The 26,878-nt window shown below is 36.8% G+C and overlaps 3 protein-coding genes across 7 annotated transcripts; 2 read left to right on the top strand and 1 right to left on the bottom strand.

Annotated features, from left to right (window-relative positions):
- The first annotated feature begins 697 nt into the window (after positions 1 to 697).
- On the top strand, positions 698 to 2,526 carry LOC133316392 (uncharacterized). Its single transcript, XM_061518135.1, has 4 exons — positions 698 to 872; positions 968 to 1,112; positions 1,722 to 2,115; positions 2,161 to 2,526. The coding sequence occupies exons 1-4, from the start codon at positions 698 to 700 to the stop codon at positions 2,524 to 2,526; spliced, it is 1,080 nt and encodes a 359-aa protein (XP_061374119.1).
- Positions 2,527 to 3,251: 725 nt separating this feature from the next.
- Positions 3,252 to 4,951, bottom strand: LOC133316381 (serine/threonine-protein phosphatase 7 long form homolog). The gene is made up of 4 exons (XM_061518127.1): positions 4,419 to 4,951; positions 4,238 to 4,316; positions 3,757 to 4,149; positions 3,252 to 3,680 (listed from the first exon to the last, which is right to left on the bottom strand). The coding sequence occupies exons 1-4, from the start codon at positions 4,949 to 4,951 to the stop codon at positions 3,252 to 3,254; spliced, it is 1,434 nt and encodes a 477-aa protein (XP_061374111.1).
- Positions 4,952 to 9,864: 4,913 nt separating this feature from the next.
- On the top strand, positions 9,865 to 25,176 carry LOC133316436 (pleiotropic drug resistance protein 2-like). Of its 5 annotated transcripts, none has more exons than XM_061518194.1 (20): positions 9,865 to 10,455; positions 10,645 to 10,765; positions 14,880 to 14,968; positions 15,334 to 15,418; positions 15,935 to 16,225; positions 16,316 to 16,406; positions 16,525 to 17,425; positions 18,270 to 18,430; positions 18,563 to 18,666; positions 18,746 to 18,911; positions 18,986 to 19,119; positions 19,460 to 19,570; positions 19,750 to 20,082; positions 21,975 to 22,265; positions 22,356 to 22,439; positions 22,517 to 22,650; positions 22,762 to 22,989; positions 23,568 to 23,739; positions 23,844 to 24,098; positions 24,674 to 25,176. In XM_061518194.1, the coding sequence occupies exons 1-20, from the start codon at positions 10,091 to 10,093 to the stop codon at positions 24,941 to 24,943; spliced, it is 4,386 nt and encodes a 1,461-aa protein (XP_061374178.1). In that variant the 5' UTR covers positions 9,865 to 10,090; the 3' UTR covers positions 24,944 to 25,176. The 5 variants fall into 5 exon arrangements, with proteins under 5 accessions (XP_061374178.1, XP_061374190.1, XP_061374196.1 ...); XM_061518206.1 differs by having other exon boundaries at positions 9,866 to 10,455; positions 18,563 to 18,663; positions 18,986 to 19,081; positions 19,428 to 19,570; XM_061518212.1 differs by having other exon boundaries at positions 9,866 to 10,455; positions 18,986 to 19,025; positions 19,432 to 19,570.
- The last annotated feature ends 1,702 nt before the right edge of the window (positions 25,177 to 26,878 follow it).

The following is a 26,878-nucleotide window of genomic DNA, read 5'->3' as shown; positions in this document are numbered from 1 at the left end:
ACAGATTTTCTGGAGTTGTATGTCGACATCGCCGCAACGGAGAATGTTCCATTACCGGTGAGGTCAGTTGATTTAAATTATCCCCGTCTTCCATCAACGTCTGCCGCTCATGCGTCTCTAGTTGGTAACATTTCTGAGGGAGATGAAAATGATCCAACTTGGGAAATGCACGACGACGATGATGAAAACATCGCAATGGAAGAACGTCTTCTGGCGGAGGATGCTAGTGCTTCAGATGGAGATGAAGGTGGTGAGATGGGTGCGTCTCAAATCCCAGTCTACCATGAACCAGTGGTCGCGCAAATGCCGCAATTGCATGACGTTGTGTCTGCCCCATTATGTAATCATCAAGGTAATTGATGTAATTTGTATATACCTGATTTAATATCTGATTTAGGAAATTTGTATTAAAAACTTTTAATTATCAGATGTAGGTGACGAAACTGTTATTCCTTTTTGGCAAGGAATTCCGCATTATTCGTACATTGATTGGAGTTATCGCAGTGAACAAGAATCATGCACTGATGGTACGGTTTCAGGATCGGGTTCAATACAAGGTCCGTGGCAACTGGGTGACAAGTTATTTGTGAATCAAGAATTTGCAACAAAAAAAGATGTCCAAATAGCACTTAAGCACAACCTGATTAGGGAGCATCAAGCAGCAATTGTAATTGAGAGCACGCCTGCAAAGTTAACCATGAAATGTTGTGCGTATGATAAAGGTTGTCTGTGGCGCGTTAGGGTGATCAAACCAGTGCTTGGTGAAAATTGGAAGATTACGAAATGGGATGGAGATCACAATTGTTTGAATGAGCACATTTCCCAGGGACATAGACAGCTCGACGCGGACGTTATTGCGGATCTCGTTATAGGTACGTATTTATTTTCAATGACATGTCAACGTTTACATACTGCTGTTCCATTAAATTCGTTCTATGTTATCGAGTCTGTGACCTTTTCAATGCAGGGATGATAAGGGAAGAACCATTTGACTCAATTTCTTTGGTTCAAGAAAGGATAACCTCTAAATATGGCTTTAAAGTTTTCTACATAAAGGCATGGTATGCGAAGCAGAAAGCGATGGCAATTATGTACAGTGATTGGGAGGAATCGTATGCTTTTTTGCCAAGGTGGTGCGAATACATGCTTCGCTTTTCTCCAGGTTCATTTTATCATATTCAAACAAATGATTTTTATGCGGAGCATGGGTTAGTTACTGGAAAAAATGTGTTTCTTCGCATGTTTTGGACGTTTAGACAGTGTTGTGAGGCGTTCAAATTTGCCAAACCAGTCATCCAGATTGATGGAACGCATTTGTATGGGAAGTACAAAGGCAAATTGTTGGTGGCCACAGCCCAAAAAATGATGAATGTTTACCGATCACTTTTGCCATCGTTGAAGGTGAAACCTTGGAAGCATGTGACTATTTCCTTGTTAATATTCGTGCTCATGTTACTGACATGTCAAACATATGCCTGATCTCCGATCGTTATCGTAGCATAATATCTGCTGTGGAGAATAACCCTAATTGGCTGCCACCAAATGCATATCACGTCTTTTGTATTCGTCATATTGCAAGCAACTTCAATCAAAAGTTTCGAAATGAGGGTTTGAAACGGATGTTGAAGAACTTAGGTAAACTCATTCACATATCCTTATTTATTTATTTCCATTATATGTCTCATTTTATGATTAATTCGATGATGTCCAATTTGTGCAAGCTATACTCCGGCCATGTTTGATTTTGAAAGAAATCTTGCGAGCTTCCGTGAAAGTAGTCCTCAAATTGCTGAGTGGATTGATGTCGTCCCTAAGGAAAAGTGGTCGCGTGCCTACGATCTTGAAGGACGAAGGTACGGGCATATGACAACAAATTTGGCAGAATCTGTCAACAGGGTTTTGAAGGGGGCCAGAAATATGCCGATAACTGCATTGGTTAAGCACACATATAGCAGATTGGTTCATTATTTTGTTAAGAGAGGTACATCTGCCGTTGCGCAACTTCAATCATCTCATTGTCATTGCAAAAATGTTGTTGAACTGGTCAAGAAGAATCATGTACATGCAACAGGCCACCATGTTCGTGCATACAACGTGGATCATACTGTCTTCGAGGTTGACGCAGGTTGAGAACGTTCATATTCTGTCAATCTCCCACAGAGATTTTGTCAATATGGAAAGTTTAAGGCCTTTAAGTACCCGTGTAGTCACGCCGCTGCTGCTGCTTTAAGTGTTAGGCAGAGTCCTTTCACGTACATAGACGATGTCTTCTTGACAACTAACTTGGTCGAGGCTTATTCTTTTCCGTGGGAGCCAATCAGAAATGAGGAAGCAATACCGCCAAGTACAGGTCCAAAGATTATTCCCGATAACACTATGTTGCGTGCAAAAGGTCGTCCAAAGTCAACTCGCATACGCAACGAGATGGATGAAGTCGAGACAAGTCAAAGCCGTATCAGGTGTGGACTTTGCAAGGAACGCAGCCATAATCGGCGAGCATGTCCAAATCGTGGGAGAAACGACTGAGATACTTATTAGTTATGTATGTTTACTTTATGTATGTTGGACTATTTCTTTATGTTTCCTTTAGTAGTTATGTATGTCTAGGTGTGGACTTTGCAATGTTGGACTCTTTCCCTTATGTATGTTTTTTTTTTAATAGTAGTATTCATCTTGATTAGTTCCCGTATCATACATGCATTAAGTTGACGTTCACAACAGAAATACTAAAGACAAGTAATGACCGAATAACATAATAATGTACAGTCCAAAATATAACAAATGATAAAGTCATAACTAATACAAAAAAACCCAATATGGCAATGAAACTACGACCACGGAGGCCATGGCCTATGACGTGAATCCTTATCTGGCTGAATACGTCTGTCCGATGCTGGGTCGCCCTGATGTGTCGGTGGTGGTGGAGTCTGGAAATCATCCATCGCCGCACGCATGAAATCATCTGCCGGTGCGGTCCATCCAATATCCGAAGACTGGCCTGGATAATGTGAATATGCATGCCCTGAAGTACTGCCCTGCATGTGGGATGGCGTGAAACCCTGACTATGGGTGTCCGTGGCTAGAGTCTGCTCACTGTCATGGCTATCTGGGATTAGGCCTAGTTCTGACCACATATGGAAGGTATCCTTTGCAGACCAACCCGACACATCAGCATCAAGTCCTTGTGAAAACGTCTGTGAGGAAGGCTGTGAGTATGCATGATCGGCCCTCGCCATAGCCATGGGACTGGCCTAGAAAACTGGCTCCTGTGAATCCATGTATAGGTGGTCAGACTCCGGCTGGCTAGGTCCACCTGCATCCTGCGACCTGTTATGATACATCGGTTGTGACCCGTAAGTAGTCCCAATGACTGGAGGTCTGAACCATCCCTGAGTCTCCACCATTGGTCTCGGTGCCATAATAGGAACAGGTACAGCTGTAACTCGCTCACGGGTATGTCCTAATCCGCGCCCCTCCTGTCTATTACGGGGAACCTTCAACGACAACTGCGGATCAGGCTGTGTCTGGACTGGGGGTGCCTCAGGCCCAGGCTCATCTACTCGTGAATTCTCACGAAACATGCCAATAATCCTGCCAATCTCCTCATGGATATAGTCTAAGCCGAAGCAAGGAAACTCCTCCGTAGTTGTTACATGATACAGCATCTCTAGACCGTCAATCTATATATAAAAATGTGTTAGCATTGTCAAACAAATGTAAAATATGTATGTTTGCTAAAATTTGTCATAAACTCACCATTCGTCCAATCTTTGTAGCCCTCAGAGAAATGTATCTCTTTCCCTTCGCTCGGTACCACTCCATGTACGCATGGTTAGGTGACATCAACCCTAGTAATGGAGGGGGCACAACGATATGTTGCTCCCTGACCTGCCATCTTTCAATCCAAGGACGAAGCTTACGCCTCCAGTTCTCGTCAACCTTCCCCTGCAGAGTATGATCATGGATCCCTCTCAACTTCCTGCTCACATCCAGGATGGGTTGATCCAAACCAAACTGCCGCATGCACCTATCCGGTTGACATGCCTCTATGATGTGGAAGTAAATAAGAGGTGTCACAGCAAGCCAAAGGTACTGCTGGTGTGGAGTCACGTCCGGCCACTGATAATCGATATATGGTTGCCACACCACCTACACACAAAGTGAAAAATAATATATGGTGTTACAAAAAAAAACACGCATGATTAAATAACAACATACTAAGTATCCACAACCTTACCTCATCTCTACATAGTGTATCCATGGTTGCCCGATAATGGACAACCTCATGAGGTTTAAACTTTGCCACCGTATTAAACCTGTCATCAGAAACAAAAATGATCAATCTTGGTTCAAGCAATTATACAGTTAGTATACATGATAACTCATTAGCGAAATCGAATGAGTTTAATAAAGCATACCGGTATCCATAATGCGTGCCCGGCTCTGGATGAGGAGGAAGGGGTGGAGCAATGGGTGAGAATCGTATCCATGCCCAAATCTGAAGAAGAATATGGCAACCACCCATGTCAGATCGACCGACATCTGTACACTCGAACAAATTCCTGAACAAGTGTGCCAGAACCGCAGATCCCCAGCTGAAACGACCAATCTCATCAAATCCTCCCCCAAGCAACAGGACTAGCCGACAACCGATATTGCTACCTCCAGACTTGTCCGCCAGCAACCAACACCCCGGCATGCGGGCAATGTGCGCCTTTGTGAAATATATCTCGCGATCATGATCCCCAGCATGATCAGTCCACCGGGTATATAACTGATCTAAGAATGAGATGCGGTGGTCACCTGAATGATGGAACTCATTGGCCTGTGGAACCGCGCCAAAAACAACAACACAAACAGCGGGCCAATCCTCATTTGTAGATCCGGTAACGACAATACCGTCAGTGGGCAATCCCAATATGCCGGCCACATCTTGTAAGGTGATAGTCATCTCACCTTACGTCATGTGGAATGTATGTGTCTCTGGTCTCCACCTCTCGACCAGAGCACTGATTAATGGGGCATCGATCTGAAATAAGTTATACAATTATCATGTGTTAACGAATGGTATTGAATAATTACATAAACACAAAACGTCGTAAATCGCATACCTGGATATGTCACATCCGGGCAACATGGATAAATCCAACTTGTGTGAGGTAGTCTGTGACCACCTCTGGAATAGCCTCGGTAGGTGGCCCCCCTGTGGTTTCCCACGCTTGGTCTTCAGTCTCCTCACATGCTCCGTATTCCACACTCGTTGTGAAATATGGGTACGTTGCGTCCTCTTACGAAGGACGTCCCATCTATAAGGCCCAGGTATGATGTACATGCTAGGATCGGTAGGCTCTGCATCCGATGCAGAACCCGAAGATGATGATGAATCAGCCATGACCCTAAACTCACCATAATATAAAACAACAATGAAATTAATCACATGTAACAACACATTTTATGTACAAATTAATTAAGCAATGCCCTAATTTATTATCAACAAAATTAAGCATAAACCCTACATTTTTACTAGAATTGACATTAATGAAATATTATTAATAAGTAGTACAGTCATTTATTTGCAATTAAATTATAATAAAACATCGGACACAAATTAAATCATACTGACATAATACTTAACCCTAAGTCACTAATAACTTCGTAAATATGTACTAATCATCACACCTAACTGACTACAAAATTATCAATACATCTCGCATTAATAACATCATACAAAATTTACGAAGTCACTATCACAAAATAATAGCTTGGTACAAAAATTTTAAGTGACTATCATAATGTTCTAAGTCTCTAATATACGATAAATCCTAACATGTTCGCAAGGTAGCACTGTAATTTAAACGTATACATAGCAGGTATTACGAACTTACCTAAGTTGGCAGAACTTCGCTACGAAAATCTTCGCGTTCGGTCGGGAGCACAAACCGTGGTTAGAGAGAGGTTAGAGAGTGAGAAGTGAAATGGTAAAAAAAAGGTATATATAAGGCACACATGAGACGCTCCTTTTGGGCGTCACATGTGACGCCCCATTGGGGCGTCTTCCTTTAGGGTGAGACGCCTCAATGGAGCGTCATATGTGACGTCTAAAAGGGACGTCACATTGTGCAATAAATATGTAATTATTTCCAAAATTGTAATAAATACATAATTATTTAATTAAAAAGTATTATTTAAATTTTTTTGCCTGAAATACCGGGTTTCAATTTTATTTTATTTTTATATTATTCATTTGAACAATTTACATGTTCCTAGAAACAGAAGAAGCCAAAAGCGACTCTGATTGAGTCGCATCCAATTTTACCCATAGGTTTGCTTTGATGTATGCTTTCTGTCCTTTATGATAATTGAGCAGTCATCTTGGACTTAACAAATGCTTAATATCTCGATGTATTTTCGGAAATCTTTGTAATACTTATTCCTTTCACTCAAATTAGAGACAGCTGCATGCACTTGTGTAGTTGTGTTAACTCCTCATTTAATTTGTCACTGTTGTGGATATATGCATTAAAAGGGAACACTGACCAAAATATCACTGTTCACCAACTTTTTTATCTAAATGTCACACGAATAATGTTATTTTCCAATCTGCCATGAGGGCAAGTTCGCTACCCGGTGTAGCGAACTCGATTTACTGACGTGTCACATTTTTAGTGGATAACAAGTATCAAATTAAAAAAAAAAAAAAACAAATGAAGTTCGCCTACATGCCTAGCGAACTTAGTTAAAAACAAGTTCGCTTCCCCGTGTAGTGAACTCGATGTCCACTAGAAACGTGACACGTCAGCAAACTGAGTTCGCTACACCAGGTAGCGAACTTGCTCCCGTGGCAGATTGGAAAATAACATTGTTCGCATGACATTTAAGTAAAAAAATTGGTAAACAACGACATTTTGATCACTGTTCCCATTAAAGGTGTCACTTGAAGTCACAGGTTTACCTTACGTGTAAAACTTCACGTACTAGTCGCGAATTAAAAGTAAAAATAATTTAATTAATATAACATTAATCATAAAAGAGTAGGTAAATGTCGGTAAAATAAATATAATCAGATAATTTTTTCTTCTTCTAATTTTGGTAGGATATACTAATTAAATTTCCTTTTTCTTCTTTACAGAAAAAAATTGCTTTGATGGTCTGTTGGATCTTTCTTTTGTAACCACATATGCTGAATGGATTAGCCCTTCAACAGTTTCATCTTTAAAAAATTTCAGCTCCATCAAATTTATTTAAGATATGTTTGAATAAATTAAAAACACTATGCTATAGTTTTTTGAAGATACTATTTTTAGTTTGGGTTTGTTTTTTCTAAAATTATTTTAAATAACTTTGTCTAATGTTCATCGAAACGACGTTATTTTGGGGCAGAAATTATGGTATTTTTGTAATTTTAATTTATTTCAGAGTTATAATAGTCTTTACCATTCTAATTTTTTAATTTTTCAACCCCAAAATAACATCTTTCTCAATGAACATTAGACAAAGTTATCTAAAGTAACATTAGATACTTTTTTCCCTTTTAGTTTATAAGAAAAATGTTAAGATTATTATTTTTAAGTTTGTGTTTTTTCAAAACAAAGTTATTTAATTATTATAAAAAATTAAATGTTTTTTAATTTTATGTTTTCTATAAAAATAGATAAAAAGGGACTTAGTCACGTACAATAATTCTGAACCATATGTTTTAGATTAGTGTGGACAAGGAAAGGAAGCTTCCTTGAAATATCTTCCAACCCAATTACTATAACCAATCATACCCGTTTCAGTAGTACTCATATATTTAGGGCTGTGCATGGGTTAACTTAATTTGATTATTTTGAATTGATTTTTATTTATTTTTAAAAATAATTAATCTAAATCAATTCAAATCGATTATAATAAAAATACAAATTCGAACAATTCTATAACCAATCATACCCGTTTCAGTAGTTGAACATGTTTAATTCGAACAATTTGATTAAAATAAAAATACAAATTACTATATTATTTTAATTTTTTTTATCTTTACTTGTTATTTCTAATATAATTTTAATTTTTTTTTACTAATTCTAAATTACAATATTTGTTCCTTATTTATTAAAATTACGAGATAATAATCAAATTAATTTTAAAGATTCATATTATATTTTTCATATTTAATTTTAATTATAGAATAAAATTTAAGAAGAGAAATTTAATTATTAAAATTTGAAAACATAATTTTTAAAAGTTTAATAATAAAAAAGTTGATTAAGTTAATCATTTGAGTCTTGATGTAAAAAATCATAAAACTAAGCACTTAAGTTAACTATAGTTGTTTTTTTTTAAATTCCCAACAAATTGATTGATTGAAAACCCAATTAATTCAATTTGAGCACTATTGTCTTTACATGACCGAGGTGACAAAGTTGATAACCCGTCTCGCTATCAATTTATCGAAAAATAAGTTAATTTACCTCGCCTCGTTTTTTAAAATGGATTGTGAATATCAACTTGCCTTGATCCCCGGCAAACCCACTATGTGTTGAGTTTTCCTTTGAATGTTGTTTGCGCTTCAATTTCAACGCTATTTATGATTTTGAAACATGTTCCAACGCTATGATAAGAGACTCAAGTCACGGACCCCCATCATCATCATGAATTATGTTCTGTGCATTTTCTTGTCAATTGTCATTATTTGAATGAAGCTGTGATGCGCTAGCTGTAGTACTGAGACAGATGAATGAGTCACTTCACTTGAGCTTCAGTACTGAGTCTGAGTCATGTACGTTGATACGCTTTTGATCGCTCTTCTATATTGAATGCGCCTGCATTTCTGTATTCATACGCTTTTCATCGCTGTCACTTGAGCTCCAATTCAGTGAGTCAGATGAATGAGTGAATGCTAGGGTTAGGTGTTTCAAATTTTCAGTGTCAAAATAAAGTAAAATTTCACCGGACAGATTCGAACAGATGCTTATTTTATTGACTCTGTTTAAAAGTTCAACCATAATTCATCTACATACTTCAGAATCACTTATGTTCCTGTAATTTTTTTCTTATCATTTATGCCTCTGTGATTTGTAAAAGGATATATTTTTTATCACATATGTTTCTTATTTTTTACAAAGCACAGAGACATATGTAATAGGAAAAAAATCACAGGGACATAAATGATTCTGAAGCAAAGCACATGGGCATTGATGAACTTTTCCCTAATTTATAATAACAATTAATTTAGTTCACATCTTTAAGAGTGCGTTTGGATTGCCTTTAAAAAAAAGTTATTTTTATGTCCTACTTATTTTAAAAGTGCTTTTTATTAAAATTAAAACTATTTAGATTTTTAAAAAAATATTTATTTTTTGTAAAAAAAATTAGCTTTTGACTTTTGCTTTTTTGAGAAGCTAAAATTTTTAGCTTCTGAAAAAAGTAAGATTTTGACTTTTTTTTATAACTTTTGCTTTTTTTAGAAGCAATATCCAAACACACTTTAAAATAAAAGTGCTTTTTTTTGGAGAAAAAAAGTAGTTTTTAACTGAAAAAAAACTCATCCAAACAGGCCATAAACTAACCACTTATTTAAGCTAATATTGATAAAATAATTATTTCACCTAAAAACTTAAAGCGCTAATCTTATTTATATTTTTTCTAACAAAAATAAAGGCAAGTTATATTTACAAACCTGTTTGTTTACAAACTCTTACACACTACACTATACAAGACCGATCCTATATTAATCATACAACCGATCTTACATTACATTAGTGTAATTGCAAAAAGTTCTCACAAAAATATAACTAATTCGTAATGAATAGACTGAAATGGACCCAACACTATCGTTTTCGTATATGTTCATATGTACTCTTAGACTAGTTTTACATGGTGAACTTAATGGTCTCTTCTGTGTTGAAGAAGCTAAAACAACACATCATTTCATATTGCTCCCTTTAAATGCAAGACTTTGGTGTATGTGAGTTAAGAGCCAATAAACACACTCAAATCTCCAAACTTTCACCCACAAATCATTTGGGTTATCCTGAATATTTCTTACCACTACCCACCTAAGAATTTGCATTCATACCATTATTATTTTTTATATATAAACATATATATAGGTATGGAGGAAGAGTTGGATGCAGATGATGTAGTGAGGTCAGTGATGAGCAGCATGAGGATGAACAATGGATCTTCAAGCAGAAGGAGTTTGTGGAGTGGACATGGTGATGATGTATTTGAGAGGAGCAATAGGGAAGATGATGAGGAACACCTCAAGTGGGCTGCTATACAGAGGCTTCCCACTTTTGAAAGGCTGAGGAAAACCATAGTCAAACAAGTTTTAGAGAGTGGAAGATTCAACTATGAGGAGATTGACATATCCAAGCTTGGTATGCTAGAAAAGAAGAAACTCCTTGATGGTGTACTAAGGACTGTTGAAGAAGACAATGAGAAGTTCCTCACTAAGATGAGGGAGAGGATTGATAGGTTATTTTTGTTCATGCCATGCCACCAATAGAAAAACAAAAACAATATATTATTATTATTACTATTATTATGTATTATTGGTTTTGATATGAGAGTTCTGGTTCTGAATGGTTAGACTACCAATTCATATTTTAATTATATTTGATTCTATTACAAGACCTTTTGATTATCAAGTTTTTTGTTGATTAGGGTGGCTGTAGAGATTCCAAAGGTTGAAGTACGATTTGAACATTTGTATGTTGAAGGGGATGCATATATTGGAACCAGAGCACTGCCAACACTAGTGAATTCCACCATGAATGCCATAGAGGTTACTTTCTACCATTTCAAATTTCTCTTTCTTTTTGGTTAATAAAAAGCGTGCCATTAATTTAAATACTAAAGAGAGGTAAATTTTTTTTTTTAAGTCTGAGCTTTATATAAAAGCAATTACTTAATACTAATTTTTCTGGACCCTGAACCTGGGTTGTGTACATGGAACTATATCTGGCTTGTTTTTTTTTTTTTTTTCATTCGTATTCAAGAGCTTCATGTTTAGGACCACCTGCTTCCTCATGTGTCATGTGATACATATTTTTTTATTTCTTAATCAATAATGTTATTCATACACTTTTCCTATTATACCTTTTCTTCTGAAAAAATAGGGAGAGAAAAAAAGAGAGAAATGCCAACTTCTTTCTCTTTCTTTTTTTCCAAAAAGAGGAGTATTGTTGTTTTCTTATTTGTTCATTCAATATCTTGAAAATATTTTCATTCTTAATCCACATATTGTTTATAATATTTGGTATACTTGTGTTAGATATTGATGTGTTTTAGATGCTTCTTGAACACAAGATGTTCATATCAAATTAATTTTTTTTATTATCTTTGATTATATTCATTTAAAGAAATTTTTTACTTTCTTTAATTTTTTTACTTAAATGTAAAATAATATGTTGTATATTGATCTAATTTAGAGGGTTACAATATATAGAGACTCTAATGGGCTTAAGTGAAAGGCCCAGACCTAATACAAACATAATACAATCAGAGTTAATTACAGACTAATCATATCTAATCATAATAATTACAAACTAATCATATCTAATCATATTTAATATATTCTAACACTCCCCCTCAAGCTGGTGCGTATATATTGTGAGCACCAAGCTTGTTACAAATATATTAAACCCGAGGACCTCTAAGAGCTTTAGTGAAGACATCCGCTAGTTGATCAGAGGAGTTGACGAAAGCAGTCATCAGAGACTCTTCCCATTGCTCAAAGAAAAGGTACACGTACTACTCGTAACCCTTATCCTCTTTGCTCAAAGAAAAGTGCCATTGGAATGAAGAACAGTCATCTCATCAAGCCTTGCTTGGCGCCACCCTGGATGGGAAAGTGCTTCACCTGTGGTCTTAGGAATAGAAATAGAAGAAAGACTAGAAACAAAGGTGAAATGAGGTGAAGAAAGACGGTCATAACTCAAAAAGGTATAAAGAAGATAAGGGTTACGAGTAGTACGTGTACCTTTTCTTTGAGCAATGGGAAGAGTCTCTGATGAAGGATCCCGAGGGGAAGAAGCAACAGCAGTGGGCGATGAGTCAGCAAGAGTCGAGTCGACAGGAGGCACAGTTTTGCGACGCTGATAGGTGAGAAGTGGACGGTCCTCATGTATAGAAGCAATAGGTTGCTCATCTGGAATAGAAGCACCTGCAGCTGGCAAAGACAAGTCAAGAAAAGGGACAGGAAGTACATGATCAACCTGTGACATCTGAGATGGGATAGAATTAAAGGGTTGTTGATCAAGAAAAGTGACATCAGCGGAAACTAAGTAACGCTTAAGGTCGGGAGAATAACAACGATAACCCTTTTGAAGACGAGAATAACCAAGAAAGATACACTGAAAGGCTTTGGATGTTAACTTGTCCTTACCAAGAGTGAGATTATGAACAAAACAAGTACAACCAAAGACATGTGGAGTTAGAGGATAAAGAGGAACATCTGGAAGCAATAGATTATGAGGAATGTCATTGTGAAGCACAGATGAAGGCATGCGATTGATGAGAAAACAAGAGATGAGTACAGCATCTGCCCAGAAGTGAAGGGGAACCTGCATATGAATAAGAAGGGTACGGGCAGTTTCAATGAGATGTCTGTTTTTACGTTTAGCCACTCCATTTTGTTGTGGAGTGTGAGGACAAGTAGTTTGATGTAAAGTACCTTGTGTGGCCAAGAAATTAGAAAAATCAATAGAAACATAGTCCTTAGCATTATCACTACGTAGAATACGAATAGAAACACCAAATTGAGGATGGATCTCAGTAGAAAACTTTTTATAAATGGAAAATAACTCAGAACGATTTTTCATTAAATAGGTCCAAGTGCAACGGGAAAAATCATCAATAAAGGTAACGAAATACCGAAAACCTAAGACAGACAAGGTACGACTTGGACCCCAGATATCTGAATGAACAAGAGAGAAAGGGGCATCAGCTCGTTTATTGACTCGACTGGCAAAAGAGGAGCGTGTATGCTTCCCTTGTTGACATGACACACAATCTAAAGACTGAAGACCGGACAAAAGAGGAACCATTTTCTGCAACTTTGAAAGACTTGGATGACCAAGGCGACTGTGGATAAGTTGTGGAGATTCTGTGAGAGAGCATGCTACTGAAGGACGAGGCACATCCAGATAATAAAGCCCCCGTGACTCACGACCCACTCCGATCATTTTCCCCGTACCCGGATCCTGCACAGAAACAGAATGGTTAGAGAAAGTAATGGTGCAAGTGAGGGAGTGTGGTAAATGATCAGAATAAGTAAGAGATGTAAAGAGTTTCTTATTACCACAGAGATGATCGGTAGCACCGGAGTCAAATATCCAAGTGCCAAGTGATGTAGAATGAGAAACACAAGCAACGGGATTACCAGTATAAGGCTGAGACTGAGGAGAAGCCTTCCTGAGAGGGGTTTGGAGTGCAGCATAGTCCGAACCTGAACCAAATGATGCATTGTCTGACTGAGCTATATTTGCAACAATAGAAGGAGAGTTAACCTCCGAGAGATCAAGAGATGCTGCTGCCATTTAAAGATAAAATATAAAAGCCGTAAACGAAGGCAAACGATATCCAATCAAGGAGAACCACGCATCTAAGGTCAGACCCACAGAGAAACAATCATAGATCCAGAAAAGGGAGGAGAAGGCGAGCTTCTCTGTCCAAGACCGGCCGGAAAAAGCCGCCGGAATAGTGCTCACGCGCCGGCAGAAGGTGGCGCGTGAAGCCCACGCGCAGAGAAGACAGGTGACGCGTGACGGCGCGTGGGAGATGCGTTGCTGACCGGACCACCACAGACCTGGTCGCCGGGAAGAGAGGGTCCTGATCGTGTGAAGTTTGGTCGGAAAAGTCGCCGGAAAAAGTCTCCGGTGGCCTGAACAATGATTCTGACGGCCGGTGGTGGTTCTGATGGCCGTCGGAGGTGCTGACGCGTTTGGAAAAATCACTCAGAGGCTGTTTACAGCCCTAGAAGGCTTGCCGGAAGGACGCACGGCAAGAAAGAGGACTCCTAAGCAGTGGGCTTAGGTTTTAAAGCAAAAACAAGGTTTCTAAGCGGAAGCGAGGGTCCCAAGAACGAAAGAGCTCTGGTACCAACTTAAATGTAAAATAATATGTTGTATATTGATCTAATTTAGAGGGTTACAATATATAGAGACTCTAATGAGCTTAAGTGAAAGGCCCAGACCTAATACAAACCTAATACAATCAGAATTAATTACAGACTAATCATATCTAATCATAATAATTACAGACTAATCATTTCTAATCATATTTAATATATTCTAACATTTTTAATCAATGCTCAAATTTCTTTAATAAACACTAGACGTAATGAGATATTAAGAAATCACAAGTGAAATTATATTCTATCAATCAAACTAATCTTTCCTTAAAATATTTTTTAATTTATATTTTTTATACTTCACCTGTATCTAAGAACGGATATAATAATATCATAGTGTAAGAGACTACTATCTTATGTCATAGATATTTTGATAATTGTGCTGCCATTTTCTTTTTTTTTCCTTTTTTTTCTGTGTGGTGGCCCCACCACTTTGTATCTTAGTATAAGATATGTTGTTTTCTACCGGATAAAAGTAGACAAGCCCATTTAAAATACCCAACAATGCGCGGTATGCTTACTAGATGAAAATTACAACTTTTTATTTACTTTTTCCTCTCGACTATTATCCATTAGCAGTTGGAAATCGAATCATGTAACAGAGATTAATTTAAGTCCTAATTCAGTGCATTTGACCAAGTGTAGTGTGAAGCAATCAATCTTAACATGTAGAATTCTCCTTGAAAGTGCCTTACAACAACATAGTAGTTCTACATTTTCCATAAGCAATGTTTAATGATATTTTCTTCTTCTTGGTTTGTGACAGAGAGTTCTTGGATCAATCAAACTTCTCCCCTCAAAGAAAAGTGTTGTCAACATACTTCAAGATGTTAGTGGAATCGTCAAGCCATCAAGGTACTTTAATGGAGTCAGTTATCTTTTATTAAATTGGTGTTACATATTGCATTTCTTAAAAAGTGAGGATGAATTGGGAATGTCCCCTTAAGATTACTTGGGGAGGGACTAGTCCCAATTGTCACGAAAACTGACTTGTTAATAACCTTACTTCATAACAGAAAAAATAAAAATAAAATAAAGGTTATATAAATACCATAAAAAGTTCAATTACAGAATGTCAGTTCTTGACCCTTGTTGAACTTTGCACAAATATTTTCTTGTGAAATATGCTTTTTCAGAAATGCATCAATATAATTATTTTGTGTGTGTTGCTAATATTCTTTTTCTTCATCTTCTATCTATCTTTCTCAAACACTCTCCAGAATGACCTTACTTTTGGGGCCTCCGGGATCAGGAAAAACTACACTGCTGCAGGCACTTGCTGGGAAACTGGACAGGGATTTAAGGGTTTGCCATCCTCTTGCTCCATTTTAACAATCTATGCAATGACATTTTCCTATAATTTTTTCATTTTATGATTAATGAATTTAAATGAAACTCGAGTATGATTGAGGATTTAGTTTTCAACTAACCAAAAAAAAAGTAAATGAAAAAGACCAGTATTTTCCACCATTTTGGTGTTTAAGTCAGCATCAGTATCATGCAGAATAGTGGTATTTCACTTGTTAACGAATTTAAGAAACAGTTGCACAAATTTATCATGTCAGACAGTATAATCTCCTTTCATTTCTGTCATATGCTAATGCTGTCAAGTACTTACTTCTTTATGTATTGACTCAACTCAATCATGATTATGTTAATGAATATGTTAAATCGGGGAATATGATTGACCTTCCAGTATTTGCAATAACAGATTGTACCTCTCACCTAAGGATCATAGACAACAACTCCAGTCAATTGACTTATCTAGAATCCAAGTTTCCTAGTTTTGATTCTGCTTCACCTAAATTTGTATATGAATAGGTATCAGGAAGAGTCACTTACTGTGGTCATGAGTTATCAGAGTTTGTTCCTCAAAGAACATGTGCTTATATTAGTCAGCATAATCTTCATCATGGAGAGATGTCAGTCAGAGAGACACTGGACTTTTCTGGACGTTGCTTGGGAGTTGGAACAAGGCATGACCTACTAGTGGAATTGACAAGGCGAGAAAAGCAAGAAGGAACCAAACCAGATCCAGAGATAGATGCTTTCATGAAAGCCACTGCAATGGAAGATCAAGAAACAAGTCTCATTACAGATTATGTTCTCAAGGTTCGATGCCTTTATTTCTATTTAATACTGTCCCTTCAGCCAGTATTCTAGGTTCCTTGCTGTCTAACATATCAAATAAAATGGACTCAGATTCTTGGATTGGAAATATGTGCTGATACTTTGGTAGGAGATGAGATGAGAAGGGGAATATCTGGTGGAGAAAAAAAGCGGTTAACCATTGGTATGGAAACATAGTTTAAAGAAAGTTTTATGTTACTAAAGAGAAAAGGTTAGTATGCTTCAATTGCTTATTTGTCCAATTCTCAAGCAGTGACTTTCATATCATATCATGGATGCAGGTGAGATGTTGGTAGGACCTGCAAAAGTTTTCTTAATGGATGAGATTTCAACTGGTTTGGATAGTTCCACAACCTTCCAAATTGTTAGGTTCTTGAGGCAGCTAGTTCATATCATGGATGTTACAATGATAATCTCTCTATTACAACCTGCTCCAGAAACATTTGAACTTTTTGATGACATAATCTTACTTTCAGAAGGTCAGATTGTGTACCAAGGTCCACGTGAGAATGTTCTCAATTTTTTTGAGAGTGTGGGGTTCAAATGCCCAGAAAGGAAAGGAGTTGCAGACTTTCTACAGGAGGTTACTTCCAGAAAGGACCAAGAGCAGTACTGGTTAACAAGGGACAAACCTTACCATTATATCAGTGTGCCTGAGTTTGTAGCCCACTTCAATAACTATGACATTGGCCAACAACTTTGTGAAGAGCTTCAGGTTCCTTTTGACCGTACTAAAACTCATCCTGCTGCATTGGTTAAAGATAAATATGGAATTTCAAAACTAGAACTCTTCAAGGCATGCTTTGCAAGAGAGTGGCTACTGATGAAGCGCAGCGCTTTTATATATATATTTAAGACTACTCAGATTATAATAATGTCTTTGATTACTATGACAGTGTTTCTTAGGACAGAAATGAAACATGGCCAACTTGAGGATGGGAGAAAATTTTATGGTGCACTATTCTTCAGTCTCATCAATGTAATGTTCAATGGAATGGCTGAGCTTGCAATGACTGTTTTTAGACTTCCTGTTTTCTTCAAGCAGAGAGACCTATTATTTTATCCGGCATGGGCTTTTGCACTTCCCATATGGATCTTTCGAATCCCTCTCTCTTTGTTGGAGTCAGGATTATGGGTTGTCCTTACTTATTACACTGTAGGGTTTGCTCCAGCTGCAAGTAGGTATGAAAGTTCATCAATTTGTTTATATCAAGGAATCAACCATTCCAGAAGTTTATGTTGCTACATGTAGACCTATAAATTGTTTTTATTCTTTGAGTGGAAATTAGAAAGTAAATCCTAGCATGTTTATGGTTTGTGATTCATGTGTGTGTATTTTGTAAAAAATTTAAGTGTCATCAATGCGAACAAAGAAATTTCACTTGAAAGAAAGTGGGGGCCGGCGAGGATCGAACCCGGGACACGAGGCTCTGATACCATGTAAAGAACTTTTGGATACACCACCCCAAAAGCTAGCTCAAAGGTTGGGAGTGCCCAAAGCCTTATAAACTCCACATTAGTTGCACATACAACCAATGTGGGACTATATATCTCAACACCCCCCCTCACAGGAGAGCTCTGATACCATGTAAAGAACTTTGGGATACACCGCCCCAAAAACTAGCTCAAAAGGTGAGAGTGCCCTTATAAACTCCACATTAGTTTGCACAGAAATTCCACTAGAAAGAAAGTGAGGGGAAGAAGATAAGGCTCTGATACCATGTAAAGAACCTTGAGATACATCACCCCAAAAGCTAGCTCAGAGGGTGGGAGTGCTCAAGGCCTTATAAACTCCACATTAGTTGCACATACAACCAATGTGGGACTATATATTTCAACAAACCCCATGAAATTTCCCTGTACAATTAGGTGCATGCTTAGGCATAATTTTTATTAACAGTTGTTTAGGAAGTAATTTTTTGAAAGTTGAATTAATTGATACACTTCTATAGTTCTTTAGTTTTATGAACTTGCAAGGAGCAAGCAATAAGCTATATTCAATAATGAATATAAACAATTGTTACAGATTTTTTCGTCAGTTATTAGCATTCTTCTGCGTTCATCAAATGGGGCTGACTCTATTCCGATTCATTGCTGGTCTTGGAAGAACAGTGATTGTGGCAAGTACAATTGGTACCTTTATACTGCTACTTGTTTTTATACTTGGAGGGTTCGTTATCGCCAGAGGTGAGCCTCGGTTATTCTTTTCCTTCTACTACATTGGTAAAATGAAATGCATGACAGAATACAAGGTTCCATTAATTCAAGTAACTGTATCGAGAAGAACGGTTCAGGCAACTTTAATAATCTCCTTTACAGATGACATTGAACCGTGGATGATATGGGGCTATTATGCTTCTCCTATGATGTATGGTCAGAATGCAATTGTCATCAATGAATTCCTTGACAAGAGATGGAGTGCTGTAAGATCTTTAACATGAGGAAAGAATTTCTTTTATTTCATTTTCTTGCAAAACTTCATGCATTTATCTTCTTTTGCAGCCCAATATGGACCCAAGAATTCCTGAGCCCACAGTTGGGAAGGCTCTTCTCAGGGCTAGAGGCATGTTTACAGAAGACTATTGGTACTGGATTTGTATTGGTGCTCTCCTAGGATTTTCTCTGTTTTTCAACATTTGTTTTATTGTTGCTCTGACATTTCTGAATCGTAAGTTCCCACACTGCTTGTTTCTGTTACTACTATAAGATTGTCTCTAACAAGGTCTTAAAGTTGAATTGCAGCATTTGGAGATTCTAAATCTATTGTTGTGGAGGAGGAAAACAAGAAAACGGAAGCTACAGAAGAGAGTTCTACTTCAACTGCTAAATCATTTGAACGTACTAAATCTTACCTTTTTCTTTCTTGTCAATATACTGTAAAAAGATTCCTCTTCTCAGTAACTAAACTTTCTTGCTGGTAACATACAAACATGTTAACTTAATAGTATATATCATAGCAAGCTGTCAGAAAAATACTCGCTTCAATCTTTTATCAAGTATAGTTTGGTTTCATCAGAATGTTTCTTTGTCCTGCACGGTTTGAAATGTTTTTTCTATTGGTGTTCTCCTAGGATTTTGTCATGTTTTCAACATTTGTGTCTTGCTTAAAGGTTGAAAATCACACCAAATAACTTCGAGCTATAATATATTTCCTTTTCAATTGCAAACTAACGGTTAGATACAGTCTTTGATATGGCAGAAAGAAACACCTCAGAGAGTTCAATTCCCAAAGCAGACACTACAACCACCAAGAGCGGAATGGTGTTACCCTTTAGGCCCCTATCACTTGCTTTTGATCACGTGAATTACTACATCAACATGCCAACTGTAAATTCTGCATTCTCTAGTCTCATCTTAATCATCTCCAATTATTATTCACCTCAGCATTTGTTTTTCACTGCTCTATTCTCCTACCTGTGATAAATATCTTTGTTTGTTAACTACTTTCTGATTTATATTAATCCCCTGATATCTTTACGATGTCATTAACAGTGTTTTCATACCAGGAAATGAAGAAACAAGGAGTTGAAGAGAGTCGCCTCCAATTACTAAGAGATGTCAGTGGTGCTTTCAGGCCTGGAGTACTTACAGCATTAGTAGGTGTAACAGGTGCTGGAAAAACCACCTTGATGGATGTTCTTGCTGGAAGAAAAACTGGTGGTTATATTGAAGGCAGCATCAGCTTATCTGGTTTCCCAAAGAAACAAGAAACTTTTGCTAGGATTAGTGGATATTGTGAACAAAATGATATCCATTCTCCAAATGTGACAGTCTATGAATCTATTGTGTTTTCTGCTTGGCTGCGTCTTGGTAAGGAGGTCAAGAGAGAAAGACAGAAGGTGTGCACTATTCTATTACCTCTCGTATTGAACTCCACCCTCCAACCCCAGTTTCTTTTTCTCATGGGCTCTTTTCTATTTATACAAAACAATGTATTTGCCAATCTCCATAATCAGAGACATGAAAGTGACCTTTGCTTTTTATGAACTTCTCATCCTTTAAGATCATGGATAGGGTCAAACCATGGTCCAAGTTCCACCAGCATGAGCATGTGCTAATTTCCGCGCGGGGGGGGGGGGGGGGGGGTTCATGTTGTATCAGAGTTGACATATACAGGCTAGTGCTCCTTGATGTCAGGTAGTAAGATTCATATATTCTTTTTAAAGCAAATTTCCCAAGAGGTGCATGACATTGCTAGATTCATATTAACAGTTGTAAGGCACTAAATGGGTTGGGTCAAACTAGACTTTGGTCTAAATAGGCTGGACCTTTGTAAAATGTTTTGAGCCTGACCTGACCTAGTAGTCTGGTGTAAGCTAAATTATAGGTCTGGTCTGGCCTATATTAGAAAATCAAAAGGCCTTGTTTGAGCCTGATACAACCCTTGCTGACTCACCTATTGCAAAGAATATTCTAGATGACAATTCTGTTAGAAGTTAGAGAGAGGGTGCTGACGTTGACCAAGTGGGAACAATGTCTGAGGAAGGGGTAAATTCTATTAGGGGAGTTTGTTGTATATTAGGGGTAAGGCTTACGTAGAGGCAGGCTAGATTTGGAATTGGGCTTGGGAGAGAGCACACCTCTCGAAAGTGTTGCATCTTTAGTTGTTCATTGTTCTTCTTTTCTTACACAATTTGTAGCTATTTTTCTGTTCTGCATTTGCTCCTTTTACTATAATAGATCATCAGCAATTTCCCTTTTTACATAGGTGTAATCAGTTTTCTATTATCAATACAGAAAATTCAGAGTATTTTGGGCCAAATTCCTCTATTTCCCCTCTTTTCCTTATTTTATTCGATCCAGTTAGTTATTTAAGCCTATTAAGCCTTCAGTACCTATCAAGAATTAGAAATAAAATAAAATAATGGGGCAGATTATTCTTATACCGATGTAAGAATAAAAAGTCTTACACTCAATCTTGGCCATTGATTCACTTATATCCAATGGCTCACGTAACTAAAAAATTAGAGCCATTAAATAGAAGTGAAATTGACGGTCAAGATTGAGAGTGTAACTTACACTTGTGTAAAATGATGCTAACCCATAATTATTATGTATCAATTAAAATTATTTAAATAATTACTTTCTTTTAATAAAAATAAATAATTTGATATAAACTGACCTTGTAGGCTTGTAGGCTAAGCCTTGTAAAAGTAGGCTTGAGACCTATTTTCTAAACGGACTTTTTTTAAGACTTGAATTTGTTCTATTTTACTAAATAAACGTATGCCGAACGGCCGTGACTCATTTACACCCCCTACTTGTACCTAAGTACTTACCCTAATCCTACCTTGGCCATTCCAACTACCTGAGCTTAGTCCAGGTGTCTCTAAGAAATCATTAAATGGAAATCCATTCACTTCTTTGAAGTTGAAGCAACCACTTACGCAGAGATTTCAGTTGTTTAGGAGTAAATGGGAGTTATTCCGTAAGAGTTGTCCTTTGATTTAGTTGTGAAATGCTAGGAGCTGGTTCTGATCCGTAAGAATCTTACGTTCTTATTTGAAAACGAAAGAGATCATATAATATTCATTTGGGGTAGAGCTACATAAAACTAATGTGACAGGTTAAAGCAACTGGAGCATATGCTCAATCACACATTCACACTACATCACTAATCACTCAACTCTAGCACCGTGCTTTACTTTATAATAAAGATGCAGCTAAATCATCTCTGTCAATGTAACTGTTATGAACAGAATTATTCTTAAACAGCCTCTCTGTGTTACAGATGTTCATTGAGGAAGTTATGAAACTTGTTGAACTACATCCAGTGAGAAATTTTCTAGTAGGCCTTCCTGGCATAGATGGTTTATCAACTGAACAAAGGAAAAGACTCACCATTGCTGTAGAATTGGTTGCCAATCCTTCTATCATCTTTATGGACGAGCCGACCTCAGGCCTTGATGCTAGAGCTGCAGCAGTTGTTATGCGTACTGTCAGAAATACAGTGGATACAGGGAGAACTGTAGTCTGCACAATTCATCAACCAAGCATTGACATATTTGAATCTTTTGATGAGGTATGAATTCCCAAGATTTGGAAGATGAAACGTTTATTTTTATGATAGTTATGAAGACACAATGCTTTCTCAATTTCATCTTTCCTTCAGTTGCTTTTGATGAAGAGAGGAGGACAAATCATATATAGTGGTCCCCTTGGTCAACATTCTCAGAAGCTTATAGAGTACTTTGAGGTATGACTTCTGCATTGCAAAACACAAAAAAATTCTCAAATTCTGTAATCTTGCAAACTATGTGCAACTTTTTGCAGGCTATTCCAGGAGTTCCGAGAATCAAAGATGGATATAATCCTGCCACATGGATGTTGGAGATCAGTTCTCCAGCAGTTGAGTCTCAGCTTAGTGTAGACTTTGCAGAATTGTACACTAAGTCAGAATTGTACCAGTTAAGTATTACTTGGAGTTGCATTCCCACAGTACTGCTACTGTTCCCTTTTTTTAATCTGAAATTATACATGGCCTTCTCTTTTTCATTTTTTACATCAACTCTTTTCAGGAGGAATCAAGAACTTATTAAAGAGCTAAGCACACCATTACAGGGAACCAAGGACCTTAATTTCGCTACTCAATACTCCCAGTCCTTCATTACTCAATGTAAAGCTTGCTTCTGGAAACAGCGATCATCCTACTGGAAGAACCCACAGTATAATGCCATCCGTTTCTTCTTATCAATATCTGCAGGCGTTATTTTTGGACTCATTTTCTGGAAAAAAGGAGATAAAATGTAAGTCCACATGTTCTCCTTGTTAGTTTTGTACTTTAAAAAACAGAAACAGTTGGTAACTTTTAACTTTTGATTGGAAAGCGCATGAATCAAGTATGATAAAGGGTACCATAGGTTCCTGGTTGGACAGTAATGGAACAACTTACAGTTTTATTCATATTGGATGATACTTTTTATTGAAATTTTAAAAAGAAAGAGAAAATAAGTTAAAAAAAGGGGGCAAAACCTAGTGCACAAGGCTTCCTAATTTGCGAGAGTAAGGGCGAGAATCGATTGTATGTAGCCTTACCCTTTCACTTTTGCAAAGAGACTGTTTTGTATGCTCGAACCGTGATCTTCTGGTCGCAAGGTAAAGTTGAAATATTGGTAGGAATCATCAATACTTGTCAAATAGTTTATTTAAGCAACAGTCATCATAAAACTGCATAACCATCTAAAGGAACTCTTGTTTATCCGTTTTTCATTTTGGTTAAAAAGACACCAACAATGTATTTATCAACATACTCAAAAAGAAAAAAGAAAGGTCTACTTTCACACTCATGTACGTGACCTAGATGAGGACAAATTTTTCTCTGCAGACAAACGGAACAAGAACTTATGAATCTAATGGGAGCTATGTATACTGCTATTTTCTTTGTTGGATCCCTCAACACTAACTCTGTTCAACCGGTAGTTGCAATAGAAAGAATGGTCTACTACCGTGAAAAAGCGGCTGGAATGTACTCAGCTCTCCCTTATGCATTAGCTCAGGTAAATGCAGCTGATCCTTTCACTTAAAACAAGGCAAAATCTATTGACAATTTAATTCCCAGTGATTGAGCAAATTTATGGAATCTACAAGCATTGCCTTGCAGGTAGCAATAGAATGTATTTATGTTGCAATCCAAACATTGGCCTTTAGTCTTATCCTTTACTCAATGATTGGGTTCCTCTGGCAAGTTGACAAGTTCTTCTGGTTCTACTACTTCATATGCATGTCCTTCATCTACTTCACACTTTACGGAATGATGACTGTGGCGCTGACACCAAATCACCAAATTGCTGCAATTGTTATGTCCTTCTTTTTAGTGTTGTGGAACATATTCTCTGGTTTCCTTATTCCAAAATCGGTATGTATAACAAAGCAAAGATCAAATATATTTATAGCCAGAGAGTAACAAAGCAAATTGCACATTAGCCTACATTGTTTAAGGAATATAGTTCATTCACACATTAAGTGCACATATTAAAATATTTTTGCAATCCATTCTAAGTTGATAACTGAGAATCTTCATGAAGAACTCGGTATTATAGTTCTTAACATTTAACTTATCCTTTTCTTTCATCATAGTATATTGATCATGTACACTTCTAACCAGAAATAACTTAGCCCATACTTAAAAAAACAAAATATCTTTTATATGATATATAATTAAAATTTGACAATCAGGTGTCTCAACTTCACTGATCCGTTTATAATCTTAAAAGTTATGCACACACTAATAAAATTAAACACCTACGTGTGTTCACCATATTCCCTAACTTAGAAAAATCAAGTGCTGACTCAAGTGGTAGCACTGGGATGCCCTTGTTTTGAACTTTGATATTCCTAGGATCCAGGACATTTTAATTGTTTGTTAAACCACAAGTCCTTCATCAACAGCTTAGACAAACTAAATCCATTAACTGCTTTTCACATTTGCAGCAAATTCCAATATGGTGGAGGTGGTATTACTGGGCGTGCCCAACTTCTTGGACTATATATGGTCTATTGACATCCCAGATGGGTGACAATGATACTCCAATTGAGGTACCTGGATCTGGAACAATATCACTAAAAGCATACCTTGAGAAACAGATGGACTATAAATATAGCTTCCTTGGAGTTGCTGCAGTGGCTCAAATTGCTTTTGCTGCACTGTTTCTTTTTGTATTTGCATACGGTATCAAGTTCCTTAATTTCCAGAAGAGATAAGTAACACAGAGAAAGAATAAATACTAATGAAAAGAGAGGATAGAAAGACACTTATAAAGGTTTCTGTACCATTAATTGCTAGAATAGATAAGTAGTATTTTGGCTTTCTATGTATTTTTTCGTTGCAGTCTGGAATTTTCACTTGTATATAGTTATTGAGGTTAGCGTCCAACATCTTTAGTTTGGCATTCATATATCCTCCCAAGTTATCCAATTTGAGATGATAATTATTGTTGTGCATATTAGTGTGGGAATATTTACCATTTCTTTAAAGAAGAAGTTATCTTGTTCCAATAAAGAAAAAATGTTTAACTTGGATAGAAGAAAAAGAGCAACAATCACCAAAATGTCACGTTTTGTCAATTTTTTTATTTAAATACCACGCGAACAGTATTTTTTATCAGACTGCCACATGTCATAATTCGTTACCACTGGTAGCGAATTTCGTGACCAATAATTTCGTGACACGTGGTCATATTGCAGATCAAATTCGCTACCAGTGGTAGCGAATTATGACATGTCAGCTTTTTCTTGCAAAAGTACGCCGTGTGTCAAAAAATCATCCGCGAACATAATTTGCTACATAGTGTAGTGAATTATGTCCTGCTTGACACGTGTCATTCTTGTTGACTGTGTATTCTGACGTGGCATAATTTGCTACATTGTGTAGCGAATTATTTGCAAGCATATTTCGCTACACAGTGTAGCAAATTATCTCATGTGGCATTCTGAGAAAATTTACTATTGACGTGACAATCTGGTAATTTTTTTGGCCAGGCGTGACAAAATGATCACTATTTCATTGGTTATTTGTTTGAATTTATCTAAGGATTGTATAATATAACAGCCACACTTCATCCTTCCCCTCCTTCAAAGGAAGGAAAACAGGTGAAAAGAGGTTTTTTTTTTTTTTTTTTAAGTTTTCCATTTTGTTTTTATTAGATTGACATACAAATTACCAGCTTTTGGGGAAAATATTTTCGGTACTCCTTTTATCAAATATATTTATTTTCATCCATATCCCATATTTTTTTTATTTTTGGACAAGTAGTATATATCAGTATTTTAAAACCTCACTCCGTTTCTGAGTATATATAACTTTATACTTCTGATGCACAGAAAATAAGCTAGGTTTGGAATCCTTATAGGGAATTGATTTGGTAGAGCAATTAAAAGAAGAGTAATTTATTTCTTCATTTGTTGAAGGGGGTGTTTCATGAAGAAATTCATGCAAAGTCATCTGGATAGGGATAGCAACACCTCCACGTAGTCAAAAGAGTTGTATATGTTACGAACGGGCTCGTACTCTTTGTTTACCTGATAGACGCAGAGAGCCAAAATGGCACGTGACAATATTTCTTTGAGACTCAAGGCAATAATTTTGCATCCTGTATCCCTAAAATTTTAGAGATACATGATATAAAATTATTGCCTTGAGTATCTCTAATTTCAGAGATACAAGATGCATCCTGTATCTAATCACTAATGTCTTCATAAATTGTCAGTAATAATGAAATATTATAATAAACTGATTTAAACACATTAAAATTTTAAAAATAACAAACAGTACCTAGTAAAATTGGTAAAATTCATTCATTTCATAACACAAATAAATAAATACATTTTATGTAAATTCCAAGATAGCTTAAGTGACCAGTCTTAACCTCCTTGGCTTTTGTAGTTAAACATAATAGTATTTTCAGAACATTGGTGACATTCATCCCAAAACAAAAGCCTACATTGCTCAGCACAGAAGCACAGCATTCTGCATTGGCTTTCAGTCAGGTTCAGTTGTAACATTACGAAACTGAAAACATATATCCTCTTACAAAGGACAATTGATTGAAATTCCAGTTCCAGACCCATATACAAAAACTACTAACATAAGCATAGGGAAAGACAAATTATGCAATTAGCACGCTCGATTCTTATAGC

This window comes from Gastrolobium bilobum, unplaced genomic scaffold (assembly GCF_033153095.1).
Source record: "Gastrolobium bilobum isolate Gb01-03AN ecotype WA unplaced genomic scaffold, APGP_CSIRO_Gbil_v1 utg11244, whole genome shotgun sequence".
NCBI classification, from domain to species: domain Eukaryota; kingdom Viridiplantae; phylum Streptophyta; class Magnoliopsida; order Fabales; family Fabaceae; genus Gastrolobium; species Gastrolobium bilobum.
Note: the sequence above shows the minus strand (reverse complement) of the source record. Positions and strands in the feature narration are given on the sequence as shown.

Bases quoted from the DNA above. Each gene is read 5' to 3' on its own strand.
- LOC133316392 (XM_061518135.1), top strand. From the start codon at position 698: ATGAAATGTTGTGCGTATGATAAAGGTTGTCTGTGGCGCGTTAGGGTG. The intron at 873-967 runs GTACGTATTTAT...TTTTCAATGCAG, and splicing joins TATTGCGGATCTCGTTATAG to GGATGATAAGGGAAGAACCA. The intron at 2,116-2,160 runs GTTGACGCAGGT...AATCTCCCACAG, and splicing joins TGGATCATACTGTCTTCGAG to AGATTTTGTCAATATGGAAA.
- LOC133316436 (XM_061518194.1), top strand. From the start codon at position 10,091: ATGGAGGAAGAGTTGGATGCAGATGATGTAGTGAGGTCAGTGATGAGC. The intron at 10,456-10,644 runs GTTATTTTTGTT...TTTGTTGATTAG, and splicing joins ATGAGGGAGAGGATTGATAG to GGTGGCTGTAGAGATTCCAA. The intron at 17,426-18,269 runs GTATGAAAGTTC...CAATTGTTACAG, and splicing joins TTTGCTCCAGCTGCAAGTAG to ATTTTTTCGTCAGTTATTAG.
- LOC133316381 (XM_061518127.1), bottom strand. From the start codon at position 4,951: ATGACTATCACCTTACAAGATGTGGCCGGCATATTGGGATTGCCCACT. The intron at 4,150-4,237 runs GTAAGGTTGTGG...CTTTGTGTGTAG, and splicing joins ATACACTATGTAGAGATGAG to GTGGTGTGGCAACCATATAT. The intron at 3,681-3,756 runs GTGAGTTTATGA...TTTTATATATAG, and splicing joins CTACAAAGATTGGACGAATG to ATTGACGGTCTAGAGATGCT.